The sequence below is a fragment of the Typha latifolia genome, chromosome 5 (assembly GCF_019914945.1).
Source record: "Typha latifolia isolate L0001 chromosome 5, TyphaL0001v2, whole genome shotgun sequence".
Lineage (NCBI taxonomy): Eukaryota > Viridiplantae > Streptophyta > Magnoliopsida > Poales > Typhaceae > Typha > Typha latifolia.
Window position 1 is genome coordinate 11,549,588 of NC_133090.1, and position 14,405 is coordinate 11,563,992.

General features: G+C 35.5%; 1 protein-coding gene across 2 annotated transcripts; it reads right to left on the minus strand.

Moving 5' to 3' along the window:
• Window positions 1-181: 181 nt before the first annotated feature.
• LOC140788749 (squamosa promoter-binding-like protein 6) lies at window positions 182-9,724 on the minus strand. Of its 2 annotated transcripts, none has more exons than XM_073138169.1 (11): window positions 8,393-9,724; window positions 7,385-7,566; window positions 4,629-4,952; window positions 4,318-4,556; window positions 3,378-3,452; window positions 3,184-3,291; window positions 2,975-3,092; window positions 2,726-2,867; window positions 2,447-2,597; window positions 1,737-2,342; window positions 182-802 (listed from the first exon to the last, which is right to left on the minus strand). In XM_073138169.1, the coding sequence occupies exons 1-11, from the start codon at window positions 8,977-8,979 to the stop codon at window positions 362-364; spliced, it is 2,973 nt and encodes a 990-aa protein (XP_072994270.1). In that variant the 5' UTR covers window positions 8,980-9,724; the 3' UTR covers window positions 182-361. The 2 variants fall into 2 exon arrangements, with proteins under 2 accessions (XP_072994270.1, XP_072994269.1); XM_073138168.1 differs by having other exon boundaries at window positions 4,318-4,577.
• Window positions 9,725-14,405: the final 4,681 nt, after the last annotated feature.

The window sequence follows — 14,405 nt, forward strand, 5'->3', positions numbered from 1 at the left end:
TAGTCATTCTGGGCCAGTCTACATCTGAGGCATGTGAAAGCTGACTCGAACTGTCGTCGGATGATCATTGTTGTCAGCAGCTATGCGGCGACCAGAGCAAACAAGAGTGAAGGCAATAATGTAGCAATCAGAAGAATACACTTGGGAGTTCAGAGGTCATTCAACAGATCAACTAAGAGAATTAACAATAACTACTAAACTTTGATAACTTAGGATGGATGTCAAGAGTTGAATAAATGGATATCATACCTGGGGTTAACAATAGCGATACTAAGTTTATTCAGGTTAAATAAAAGGAAGCAACAATTTACATGAATTTGTTGGTAGTCACTAACACGATTGGAATGACCCTATGTACTCCTCATATTGATCCATAGCCTAATAATTCCCACCGGAATGAAGGGAATACATAGAAAACTTCTGGTGGAGTCTTGAAAAGTAAGCCCACACAAACACAAACTGCTGCAATACCGACCATGGCCAGCATTGCTGGTCTATACAATAAAGTCCTGGCCCCAGAGCTCCGGTGAGCCATCTGCCTACTGCAGAAATTGCAATATGGCACTGTTGATCTGAACATATTCTTGCTGATCTCAAAGCTAACATTTCCGGATTTTGGTCCATCGGCAAACATATTGTAGAAATCTCCAGGAATGCCCACGACCACATGAGCTTTCTCCAGTTGCCTATCAATTTTCTTCTGGACCAGTTGTAAGTATGATTCATGCCCTTGTGCACGAGCATAATCTTCAGGAGTGAAACCAATGCTGTCACATGCACTTTTCCATGCATTGATTCCCACCTGGAATCACAGATTTAAGGTAAGAAAACAATAAGATATCAGAGAGAAATGACTGCAAATAGAAAACGTCTTCCAATAAACAAACAGATGCCAGTAAAACATAATCTTCATGCAAAGCATAATATTGGGTGGAAAAATCCTACATAAAATATAAAAGCATCTGCAATGGCTCAAAAAAGAAAAAGGTAGAGTCAAGAGTAAGTACATAATAAAGATGTCAGTGTACAAGACTCCCTCCTACATCGGGTTTGAGGCCGGAAAATAAAAGCAGCCTACCTTCATTTTAATATTTCTTTAAAAAGAAGTACATACAGAACATTGATACCACCAAATGACACAAGGCAACTAGGACAAATAGACAATGTGCATCGGCCAACACAGGCTCTTGTTGAGTTCATATGAATAAATATGTAATCTAGATGAGATAGAGCCCACTCCAGATTCACTATGGAAGAACGTGAATTCTATCCAAAATGTCCAATGAAGAATAAGAGGATGAAAAAGATTTTGAGACCGCATCATTTATATGCCGGCATAGGGATCAAGAAAATCCGATCAACTAAGTCAGTTTAATAAAACAAGTAGCAAAATCTAGCTATGCCCTGACAGTTCGCATATATTTGCTTCAAGAAAGAGAAAACAAAAAACAAAAGAAAAGATTCATTCACATGTCAAAGGTCCTGCTGCCACATATGAGGAAATATCACGTGCTAGCAGTAAAAGGGATCTTAATGCACAAGGCTCCCGCCAACACAAAGTCTAGAGAGAGCGGGATGTACACAGACTTGCCCCTATCACTCGAGAGGGTGTTTCCATGATATCACACACTAGTATTACATGCAATACCCCATGCAATAATGTAGCTACAATGCTAAGGTAATAAACTCTTAAATGAAGAATAAAATCATGACAAAAACATTAGATAAGTAAGTACCGCCTCGGGATCACTGATAAGCGCATCCACTACACTCTCAGCACCACTACTAGCAGCCGCAATATGAAGTGGAGTTATGTTGGAAGGGCCAAGGATATCAGGTCTAAAGAGTAATCTCTCAGCACCATTATCCTTTGACTTTTTATCAGGTTTATATTTCAACAGAAGTTCCACCATGGATTTGCAGTTCCTTCTGACAGCAATATGGAGAAGATTTTCTGACAAAGCAACCTCTCGAGGAGATTGCCCACTCAAATCTACTGTTCCGCTAAATAAGATGTCTAACAGTTTCTTAATAACAGCACACCAGTCACGGTCCATAGCAAATGCAACGAGCCACCTGAACCGCTCCAGGTGAAAGACATTTGGACAAGGTTCCATTTTATCGGACATATACATGAAGCTGCTCCTTCGAAGAAGCCACCCTAGTTCATTTAAAAACTCTAGAGCTTGATTTCTGATGTTCTCTTTATCTTCTCTTCCTTCATAGTGGTCTTCATACATGGCTATATCCAGTGCACTCTCCAGTACACAAATCTCAGAGCAAATCTCTTGCTCTGCAACTATGAATGGAAAGAAGTCATTGCTAAGTCCATGATCTTCAACCTAAGAAAATAAAATCAAAACAAAAATTAGGGGATAGAGAGCATAAGAGGCAAGCAGTAAAAGATGAAAATGGAAAAAGGAACTAACTAGAAGTCTAGAAGTACCTCAATGAATCCTCTCCCTCTTGCATCAGGGAGAGAACAAGAGAAGCTTAGACACTCAGGGCCTTCATGGTCAGCACCTATAATAGTTCCCTCGACTAGAGCTTGTGTGGTGTCTTGAACCAAGTATCTCCCTTCAAATGAACAAAGTAGCCTGGAGACATGATTAACAAAGATAAAAATAATAAGTAAACATAGAAGTATATATCTCCAACAGAAAATGTAATATTTCTTCATATGCAGAAATAAAAGTCCATATTATAGGACAGAGTAAATAAGCACCTTGTTGAGGAATGAGCCAGGTTAAATCCTTTCACTATGAAGTTAACTGTCGTAGAATGAGGAACAGCAATAGGTTTGACAAACAATATCTTACTATGATCAGGACATCTGAGAGGCAAAGGAATATCTAGCACAACCTGACCTGCAGCAGAAGTATGAAAAATAAGACATCTTTGTACATTCCCTTTCTGAATTAATGTTGTGAATCAATAAATTCATCAACAGAGAATCATTAGTAACCCAGCATACCATTACAAATAAAAGCTATTTGGTGTTGAACCCTAGCATAGATCCATCCTGATGTCCAAAAGTTGCCAGTGGAACTACTCAATAGCCTATCCAGGTAGGAGCTCAAATGATCACAGAGCTGTGTACAATGTGAGGGCATATGAATAATGACAAGTGTAAGATACATACATATGAGACAAATTTAAATTTAGGAAAGAACAGAAGCATACTTCCTCCCATGCAGGCTCAGCTAGGCGAAGATATACTGTTAGGATAACACAACCAGGCCTGATATAGCTCTCAATATCAGTGGGACTATTTGATAGCCAATCAAGAATCTGAAATTCAGCATTGGATAATCAAATTAAGAGGTACAACTGCTCATCGACATAATAATGTATTGTGTTAATATAAATATACTTACCTGTGCTCGTAAAACAAGAGGAAAATCATGAGGGTCTTTACCAAAGAGCTTGAACACGATTCTATCAGTTCGACACTGAAATGAATTAAATGCATATGCTTGAGGACTACCAAACTAACTATAATGGATAAGAGTAGTTCATATGAATAGAAAAAGGAAACTTGGAATGTACCACTTTATTCCACCATGATCCAAAACATAACAAAAATTTAGACGAAAAGTTAATACAAAACTTATTAATCATGTGTAATTCTTCAGTTAATAGACATGAAAAGGAACTGACACTGTCCAAGCAAAACCCGTCTTGTACTGTTGAGGATCTCAAAATTAAAGATACATTTGCACAGGGACAAAAAGATAAAACACAATAGTATGCTCTTCTTTAGGTATGTATTCTGCAACTATGTGGTGGCATATAACTATTATCTCTATACATTTCAATTTTTAGATTCCATCAAAATCCAGTCTTGTCATCAAGCCAAGTAGGAAAAAATAGCAACAATATATTTTACAGGGCTAAAGACTGTCATTTCCTCCATTTCCTCTCTATAAACCAATCTGGAATCAGCACCATTAGGGACAGTGATGCCTAAACCCTAAAGCATAAATTAGAACAATTCATGTAGAAATCATATACAAATAAGAGCATAAGGTCATTTGATTCAAGGATTATCATGCCTGTGACAGTCAGTCTAGACAGCTTGCAGGAAGCTACATGGCAGGCCTTCCTGCAAGGTACATCACCAGCTCCAAAGAATGTCTTAGAAGACGATCAGCAGAAAGCAGATCGTCTCATTAATCAAGAAGGGTTGATGTTTGTCCTAGACAAATTATATCGTCTCCCTTTTCAGTGAATGAAAGCTACCAATAAGCAGCATGGTTTTCATCTAATTATCATGATTGAAGATAGATGATAAACAAGCAACATAAAATGACATACTTGAGCATCTCCATTAGAACTCGATAATGTTCGGCCAGATGTTGAATCTGAATTGCCACTCATCTGTGGTGGACTGGACTGCCTAGAATCCTGCAGCATCTGTAATGAGCAATTGGGAAAACCAGTTCCCAGATATGCATGGTTAACTTGTGTCTCAAACCCTTCTCCACAATCGTGTGCATCATTGTATGTATCATTCAAGTCAAAATCCTTTATCCTGGCTGTGTACACCATAGGCTCTGCAGGAGACAGAAAACAAACTAGAATAACCTTATGTTTTAACAATAGAAAATCATCTATACCAATCTCACCTGGAGAAGCTACTACATTTGTCTTTGCAGCAACTGATAATAAATTATCAGTTGGATTTAGAGGAATCTGTCCACCAGTTGCACGAGCCACCTCAGAAGTAGAACAAAACAGCCTGGCAAATCCTGGTGCAGGTGCAGAGTTTGATACCAAAGCATCAGCTGCTTCTGAAGATGTTCCTGCACTAGTTCCAAGTTTCTGTGGGTTTTCAGATGATTGCAGAAGTCCAGAAAGGTTCCTTGCATCAAATGAACCAGCAAGACTTGCCAGGTTCCTCAAAAGGTGAGATAACAAGTCTTGATCATTTGCACGTTCAGAGCTATCAGCTGCCAATACAACGCAAAAAATTAGCATCATCATACCTACTTAATTATAGATAAATAAATATCCAAGTCATACCAAGTAAGTGAGACCAAGATGAAGAAAAAGCCAAGAGACCAACAAAAGGAATAAATGATGACACAGTTACATGAGCAGCTACCCCTCTGATCCTCCAATATCATCACTCATTTCAAAGTTTGAGAGGGTAGTAGTGGTGCTGATTAATAAAGGTAACAATGAAGGAAAGCTTCCAAGTTCCAACAGCTACCTCATATCTATAGAAACTTTATTATGAAGATTCTTCTAGTTTAATTTCATACAGAAAAGTATTCAACTTTCACGTCACTGTCAAGCTCATTAAGGGGAAAAACCAAAAGCATCTTGTATAGTTTAGGCAATTAGATGTTGGCATGTGGAACACTACAAGACGCAACTCCAGTATTTCTCTCCAAGGAATCCAACAAGTTCTCAAAGTTGCTAACTGCAACATTGTGAACATAATGCGCAGAGGAGAAAGAAAGCAAAAGCAGTTGTCACTTCCAAGAAAGCAGTGAAGGATCCCATTTTAGTCTCATCTTTAGTTATTTATGCACTTATCACAAGATATTAAGTGATTCCACAACACACGATCTAAACACTTGAGCCCCCCAACAAATGCATTTTACATAGTAGCTGCAATATTTAGCACAAGGTGGGTATTCTTACTTTTATGGAATTTGATGATTGTATATCCCCTGGAATCATGTTTATTTTGGCATAGTCTGCTTTAATACTTAATACTATCTGAGAAACTGAAACATCTCTACCTCACCACATTTTTGTACAACAGACTAGGATTTAAGATTTATCAACTTAATAACATTGATATTTATGAACATGAACCCCTCAACAGTAGCATACTAGCATCCAAGTGAATCATGTCAAAATAAAAACTGATGAGTTGCATTGATAATATTTGCCTACTCTACTCATATAAAGGTGGAAATTTTTGACCAAATAGACTAACTTGACTTGACCCCAAGACCTTTAAAAAGGTTTTGACTTAGCAATAACAGGCTTGTCTCATAAACAGATTTTCCTACCTAACACAAATATTAGATGGGTTGCCAACTAACCATGTTTGGACAATCAACACATTCAATTGGTGCCACCATAAAACAGATTGGCACACCTAAAAGGAATGTCAAAGGAGTAGTATGTGTGTGTGTATTATCAAGCTGCTTAACCTGGTTCCACCCATATAAGTTCAATGGATACTGTTTGTGTCATGTTTGGCTCGATATGATTACATGCAACATACTTATGCATGTCAATTATTCAAAGGATAACCTATTAGCCAGCCCCAAAACAAGATATGTGTATAAGTTAAGTTGTCTTGTACACATAATAAACAAGTTCTGCAGGTTAAGTGGGTTATTTGTGACCCTCGTAATGTCAAGGTTTAGGAAAGTAGGAAACCGACATTTTTATCAAGTGCTCATGTTGCCATGACAGGACTACTGCTATTTAGTCAACCCCACATGAATTGTTATAACCTGATGCGGTTGTAAACCTTCCCCTACTATAATACTGTTCCAAACATCTCTATCCCACAAGGCCATCATCCTCTTGTACAGTTGGCAAATATCAAAAGGATGTCAGAGATTGACAGCATCAGTGAGAAAAGTACAATAAAAGAATCGATCATCCAGCATTCAAAAATATTTGACCTGATCTAGGAGAAAATAAAATCATGAACCCTATTCTCGCACTTTTCTCCTAAGAACCGATTAAACTACCAAGCATCTCAATGAAGGCATGCATTTTGCTATTGTTATACATCAAATTTCAAATTTTCCTCCCATTCATGACCAATGAGCTTAGATCTCACCCCAATTAATAATCTAATTCTAGCTGTTCTTTTTCCATATATTGAACCATTGGCTAGGCACTCACAATAAGAGAGATTGTTCTTCGTGTTACCCACATAAAGATAAGGTTGCATCTAATCACCTTAACAATCTGATCCAAATAAACTAGAAACAACCAAAAATGAAAATCGATCAAACATGATAAATGTCATTTTTCAATCACCCTAAGTAGTTCTTAGTACCATCAGGATTCAGGAATGATGCCTCTTATAGATAATCACAATAAACACCTCACAGGAAAATATGAGTTCCTATGAACATATAATAGTACTTTGTTAACAAAGTTGACAACATTTGGCATTCCATATTTTCACTAGAAGATAAGATTCCAGATAAAATTTTCTAAAACAACTGAACAAATTCACAGAAGTTCACAGCAGCTAATGTCAAGTAGCATCAGGATACAATCAACTGAGTTTTGCAGGGCACAAAAAGAAATACATTTGAACTACATTAAAGGATCAACTTTTAAAGATGAAAAAGAAAATTGTATTACTGTTCACAAAAAGGTTACTGCAGCTACTCACAGTGCAAACTGGAGAGGATTTTTAGAAGACTTATCAATAGGTAGCTGCTAGTCCTATCATCGATTGAGGGAGTCCCACCAACTGCAGCATCAGGATGAGTTTTCCTCCTCCGTTTATTATGACCTGCCAAACGTCGACGGCAACTTCGCTTCCCTTCATCAAATTCTTGAAGAAGGTGAAACCTGAAAACTCAATTATGAGGATCATATCATAAAAAGGTGACAAACAAAATTGTAGAACAATATCCTGGCCGTATAGGCTATCGCAGGGACTGCCATGCTAGACCTGGCTACCAAATGGCACTATGAAATTGTGACATCATGTTGACATATATGAGATGTTGAGTTGTTGACTTGAGTATATATTCTCTGTCAAGATCTAATTAGTCTATTTATCTCGTGATTTTAGGAAAGATTCACACCCAGCCTTGTTCTTACCCAATACATGCAGTATTGCTAGCACTCTACCTTCTGAAATGAGAAACTTAAGAGGAATTCACGATGATTGATAGATCATCCCTCTTGTTACTTCAGGTGCAAGTGGACCTTGGAAACCAGGAAACTTAACCTTTGAGAGCTTGGGATTTGCAATTCTAGTTCAGTCATCAGATTTATGCCAAATGGAAATTTATTTCAAATTAAAAACTACTACTGTCAAATTTCAGTTATCAATTATGAATCCCTTATGGATTTAATTAATTTACGAATTTAACGATTAAAACCTTGTCTTATATTATGTACCTTGATATTTATCATAATGCAATGTCAAGCATTTGTGTTCCATTTGGGATGAGGTGCCATAATTATGTGTCTCAAACTAGGGTGCACCGATATTAGAGTCCTAGAAGAAATAATTAATAAAAGTGCATGGTGGCAAATACATTGACAAGTGATGAATAATACATAAAGAAGGAGATGTTAACCAAAAAAAGTGCTCAAAATCCAGGGACAGTTACAGAAAAGATGGTTTGCATAATGTGACCAAGTAGTGCTGAATAGCATTTCTGACCTGCTACATTGCTGACAGAATCGCTGAATAGCATTTCCAACAACCGCTTGAGTGGCCTTTGAATGCATCTCACAGACCTTGTGCCGCCTATGGTAGTCCTTTGAGGTTCTAAGGTCAGCCTCACAGCCTTCCACCTGACAACTTGGCTGACTAGAATTGCCCCTGTGCAACTTGCTCTTTCCCTTGTTCTCTTCAATAGCTGCAAGGTCAGTCTCTGTGATCGGATAAGCATGGCCACCGAGCTTTAAGCTTAGAGATCCAGTTCCATCATATAGCTCATCCTCTCCCACTACTAAAACCCTCCTCCTCTTCTCAGCTTCACCTCTTGCTTTCCCAGCTATACCAGAATTTGTCTCCTCCGAGCCAGATGACGAGCTGTTTGAAGGCACACCATTTACCTCTTCTTGAAACAGCTGCTTGTTCCTACCATCTGATGAAACAGCATTCACAGGTGTGGCGATGAAGCGTTTGCCGTCCCATTTCCAATTATTTAAATCCCACTCAAAGCTCTTCTTTCCTATCCCATTCAAATCAGATGCTCCGCCATCATAAAAGTGGCGGCTGTTCTTCCCTGGTCTAGCCTCCATCACTCGAGAAATCTCAAGGAAACCAAATTTTCCAGATTCCAAACTTCAAACTTCCCCTAAATATGAGTCATTCAAGTGGCTCCTGAACTCAAAGAGGAGGTAAGAAATTCAACCCAAAGGTGCACTAATCCGCCTCACTCCGCCCCCAGAAATCCAAAAACATCACACCCACGCAACCATGGATCCAAACAAGAGAAATCCACATGCCAAATTGCAAGTCTCCTAGGACCCAAACGAAGAACTGACCAAAATTCCGAACCCGAGTACCCAATAGATTATCCAAGACTTCAAATTACAATAATTCCACAACCAAAATCAAGAGTTCCAACGGTCAACTCCTAAATCACGGCTCTCGCATTCCTCAAGACTCGCCTACTAAACAGCAAGCGAAACACCAGGAGACCTTTAAGGAGACTAAAAGTGCACCAAAGATTCAATCTTTAGTGCCAATCTCCACTACCCAACAAGCTGATTCCGCAAAGCTTGAAAAACCAAACCAAAAAATAATAATAATAAAGAGAGAGAGAGAGAGAGAGAGAGAGAGAGAGAGATATTTTAGGGGGAAGATTATGGGGAAAAAGCCTACTTCCAGAGCGATCAAACACCGATCCGCCGAGAGCCCGCCGTCCGAACTGAGACTGCGTAGATCGACGGCGAGGAGAGATCGTGACTGCAGAGACAACCGGAGAGGTCCGATGTATGACCAGTTTGTGCTTATTCTTCCTTATAGAACTATTGGCTATCGTCACCCAATAGCGTACGCAGAGACCAGACGCATTTAACTGCGGGGAGTTGTCGTTTCTTGGTGTAATTCTGGCGCAAAAGAGATTTTTTTTTTCTCTCTCTCTCTCTCTCTTTCTTTTCTTTTTAATGAATAACTTGATGTAATAGTGGCTAAATTACTCCCTCTTTTTTCCTCTGATTTAAAGAGGAGTGAAAAAAGAGTGAGAATCTAATTATATAGCTATGGCGTCCAGATTCAAATTCCAAAACACTCACAAAGGCTCTTTTTATACTCTTTATTTAGTATACTTTGACTCAGTGTTAAATAAAAAAGTATATACGCCGCTTCTTAGTCTTTTAATAACTTACGACCCTCTCAAACAAAGGTAGACGGATGTTATAAAAGTTTCAATTCTTAATATTATTTTTTAATATAGAGAATATAAATGGTACTAAGTCATACTATAAATATAATTTAGAACTGTTATCACCGAAGAGCACAAGAATTTAGTGGAGTGGTCATTCCTTGCTGCAATTTTAGTGTAAATAATATATATATATATATATATATATATATATATATATATATATTTTAGATAAATAATTTAATGTAATAATTATTTCAGATAAAAAAGCTACTTAAGAAAGATCTTTTTAATCACTTTTCAAAAATATCCTTATATAAATGAAAAGAGGATAAGAAAGTTAGAAGAAATACTTTACTTCATTAAGAGAGATGGCATACAAAAGGAGTTAATGATCAAACTTCTATTAACTAAATATGTATTACTTGATGGCTTAGTGTTACAAATAATAAAAAAATGAGGCCGGTTTGGGTAGAGGAGAAAATGATTTTTTATTCAAACTAGTAATAATTTCTAAGCTACTAGTAAAAAAAAAATTGAGATAATGTATCTATCACATGCTCACTCTGCCAAATAAAACATAAGAATTATTAGCTATCAATTTTAACAGAATAGTGCCACATTTCTTTCTCTTATTTACTTTATTTTTTTTGTGTTTTTTTTAAAAGATTAAAAGAGAATTGAAATTTAATTTATATTTTAAATTACTTAACCCACCGTACTTCATAAATCTCGAGCAATTTCTTATATTTATGACTAAAGTAAATAACGTGGCACACCCAAATAATTTGGCGGGCTCGTTTTAACTCTCCTCTTATATAAGTTTTTCATTCCGTTCGATACTTAATTTTATTCTCTGCGCTTTCTTTCTCACCCAGAGTCTCTTCCATAACTTTTTGTTAATCTCAAAAACCCCCGTCGGGAAAGTAGAGAAAGTTGCACAAATAAATTTTTTTTAAAAAAAACCCTAATTTTTGGGTATTTGGCCGCGCGCCGTTAATTTGGATAGAAAATCTAATGATATTAGTTTAATCGTGAGTAAAGCTGACTAATTTGATAATTTTAGAAAAATAATTTCAGACACAAATTGAGAGAGTAAAATATATTTAACTCTACCCTTCACAATAATATATGCAGGTTAATTTGTTTTAGCCCTTGTGCGATAGGCAATTAAAAGAATAGGTAGGCCTTGGACTAGAGAATAGAAAATAACGTGACTCCAACTTTGACCCCGGCGATTCGGTGCAGAAGGACGCGTGATTTTAAAAAAGGCGAGGCGTGATTCCGAGAACGCGTTAGGATGGTGTGAATGGCATCCAAAATCCTTTGCTTTCTTCTCTCTCTCTCTCTCTCTCTGCGTACTTTTCGTTTGGTGGTGGGTTGGAAAGCGACTAATCATCATCTCACTCATGGAAATTTATGTTAGCTTTGTGTCTTAATTCTTTGTTATTCTCTGATGGGAATAAAATTCTTATTAAAGAAGTTGATAAGATCTTAATAAGCTTAGCTACCCTTTTCTTTTATTATTATTATTATTATTATTATTATTATTATTAGATGTTAACTTTATTCTTCAAACTCGCGCACAAGGTTTTATTTTTATATGATGTGATCTAAAATTGATTCTTGTTGTGTGTGTGTGTGTTGGTTTTCAATGATAGGATTGAGGATTTCATTGGATAAGGAGAATTAAGTACAAATATCAATGAATACCCTTGATGCTTTTGCAAATGTTGTAGGTCTTCTTTGTTATCAGGGGTCTTTTGATAAAATAGTTATGCTCATCTTGAACATGGTTATGTGGTTTGGTAACCACACTATTAGTTATATTATGAGAATATTAATCATCGTATTGGTGGTATTTAATAACACTACCATAATTTTAGAAAATATGTCATTAATTATTATTTTTTTCATAGAAATCCGTAGATAGATCGTATCAGTAGCTTTAATCAACTAATTAAGAAAAAAGAGTGGATAGAGGGAACGACTTTGAGCACAAATTCCACACCTGCTTACAAACACTCAAACATGACAAATGGTGGACGACTCTAAACTTAAGTCTCCTACTTGGCCATCAACAATAAAACTAGCCATGGACGAAGCTCAGTAACTATATTAAGGCCACTTGAAGACTTGAATTGCACGGACTAGTGGAATCAAGTAACAAAATAAAAATAAGAGGATGGTCTCCACCAGCTAGCAGAGTATTTTGCTAAGGCCGGTGAAAAGAAAATAAGGTTTAGATTTAGTCTAATAAGGTTTGAGTCATAAATGAGTCAACCAGTCTAATCTGATTATTAAATGTGTTGTGTTCGTGTTTAATACCTCAACTTGTTTAGTCTATTTATGATCCGACTTATTAAGTGTCTATGACACGGTGACCCTTTTATGATATAATAACTCATTTAAGACCCAATTAAACCATTTACAATATAAAAAATTATTAATAATATGAAAAAATTTGTTTATGACTCGAATAACTTAAATTTTTTTATATAATTTGTGTTCGATAACCCATTTAAATGAGTCACGGTCATGTTTATAAATTCTAAGGGCGGTGAAAAGAAAAGGTTAGCCATGTCGTAAGTTTTGACTAGCATATCTTTCACTGTAGAAATAGATTTAATTTTTAAGAGAATGTAGAAATAGATTTAATTATTTCTATAGTAATTATAATACCTTCTGTTACAAGTGATCTAAAGGCCATGTTTTATTTACGGGTCAAACCTAACCCCAACCTGAAATGAAGAGGAAGATGACATTTTAGGCAATAATTTGTGTTCGATAACCCATTTAAATGAGTCACGGTCATGTTTAGAAATTCTAACATGTTTAATAAATGGATCATGTTCGTATTTGCAATATTAAGACTTCACTCTCACCCGGCTATTCTGACCTAATTGCCACCCTTAAGCCAAGGGGAAAACTAATAAAAGTGTCATCACCTAATTCCAAAAAATATATTTGAAAAACTTAGATAATCTTCCTACACCTCTCGAGAAATTAGAACACTAGAAATATTTCTTTTGGGGAGATCATCTCCTTTGTGAGGTTAGTTTTGTTAAAAGACACAATATTTATTTACTTACTAATTTAAGTTTTTGAGTCAATTATTTATTTAACATAATAACTCTTATAATTTCTTAATATCTATTTTGCTATAATATAACGAGCTGCATATCATGTTATATCATATGCTCACGTGAGGAAGATGTTAAAGATATAATATGTTTGAAATATTATGTATTTGAACATAAATATTTTATAATTTAAGCCCAGATTTAAGTGAGATATGCTCATTATTAATAATAAATTAATATAGAATTAAAAGAGCTTAAATAGTAATTTAATATTATTTTATTAACTTATTTAAATTTATGAAGAGAAGTGAATAAAAATTGACTTTAAAATAGCTATTATGATAATAAAAAATAAATATAAGTGAATAGTATTGTATTGGATATCTAATAAATGTTAGTAGGTTTAAACTTTTCATAGGCTTTGAGCCCCAAAGGGTATTTATTTTGTAAGTAAAAAAAAATCTATACAAATTGACTCACACACGCGTATGTTAAATCCAAAATTTATTTATTGTCGGATACGATTTTGGTTTGGTGTGGTCTAGTTCAGGTCGAGTCTAACACAAAGTGGTGCATCCTTTCATTTCGTTGTGCCTAAATGTCTTATCCAATCGTTTGCATCTTTTTATCGTGATTGTTTAGTTTTTAAATAGACATTCAGTTTGCATGAGACAAAATTAGTTCATTCCATTCATATGTATTAAGAGTCTTTTATCAGCAATTGAGAGATAATATTGTACTATTTTTAGTTCGATAAGACACTTAGATAATAGCTTCTTTTTATGTATAAGATAGTCGTATTTTGGAAAACTGATGTCTACTATTCTAGAAGCAATTGGTGGAGGGCGAATTAATTTTTAAGGAGATTGTGTTCAACACTATATTCGACTAATATAGAGTTTTATTTCTAAAATCTATAAATTTTTATTTAATTTTATTTATTTTATTGATCGGATTTTATTGTGACTATTTGAATCCTATTGTTATCGTGAACATGATATATATTAGGAATTCTTGCATAATTGTTACTAAATTTCTTAAAATATCAAAATTGTCATCAAAATCTTTCTATTCTTTTAAAAATATCATTACGTTAGTTAAATTTAGCTAATCAAGATTAAAATTAAACTTAGATAAAAAAAGATACTATATTGCCTTTGTATAAATTATTTTAAATAGTTCGAAAACTATCTAATACTTTATAAGGTGTCATAGTATGAGGAAAAATATGTTCTTTTGTGCGAGGTAAAAGAAA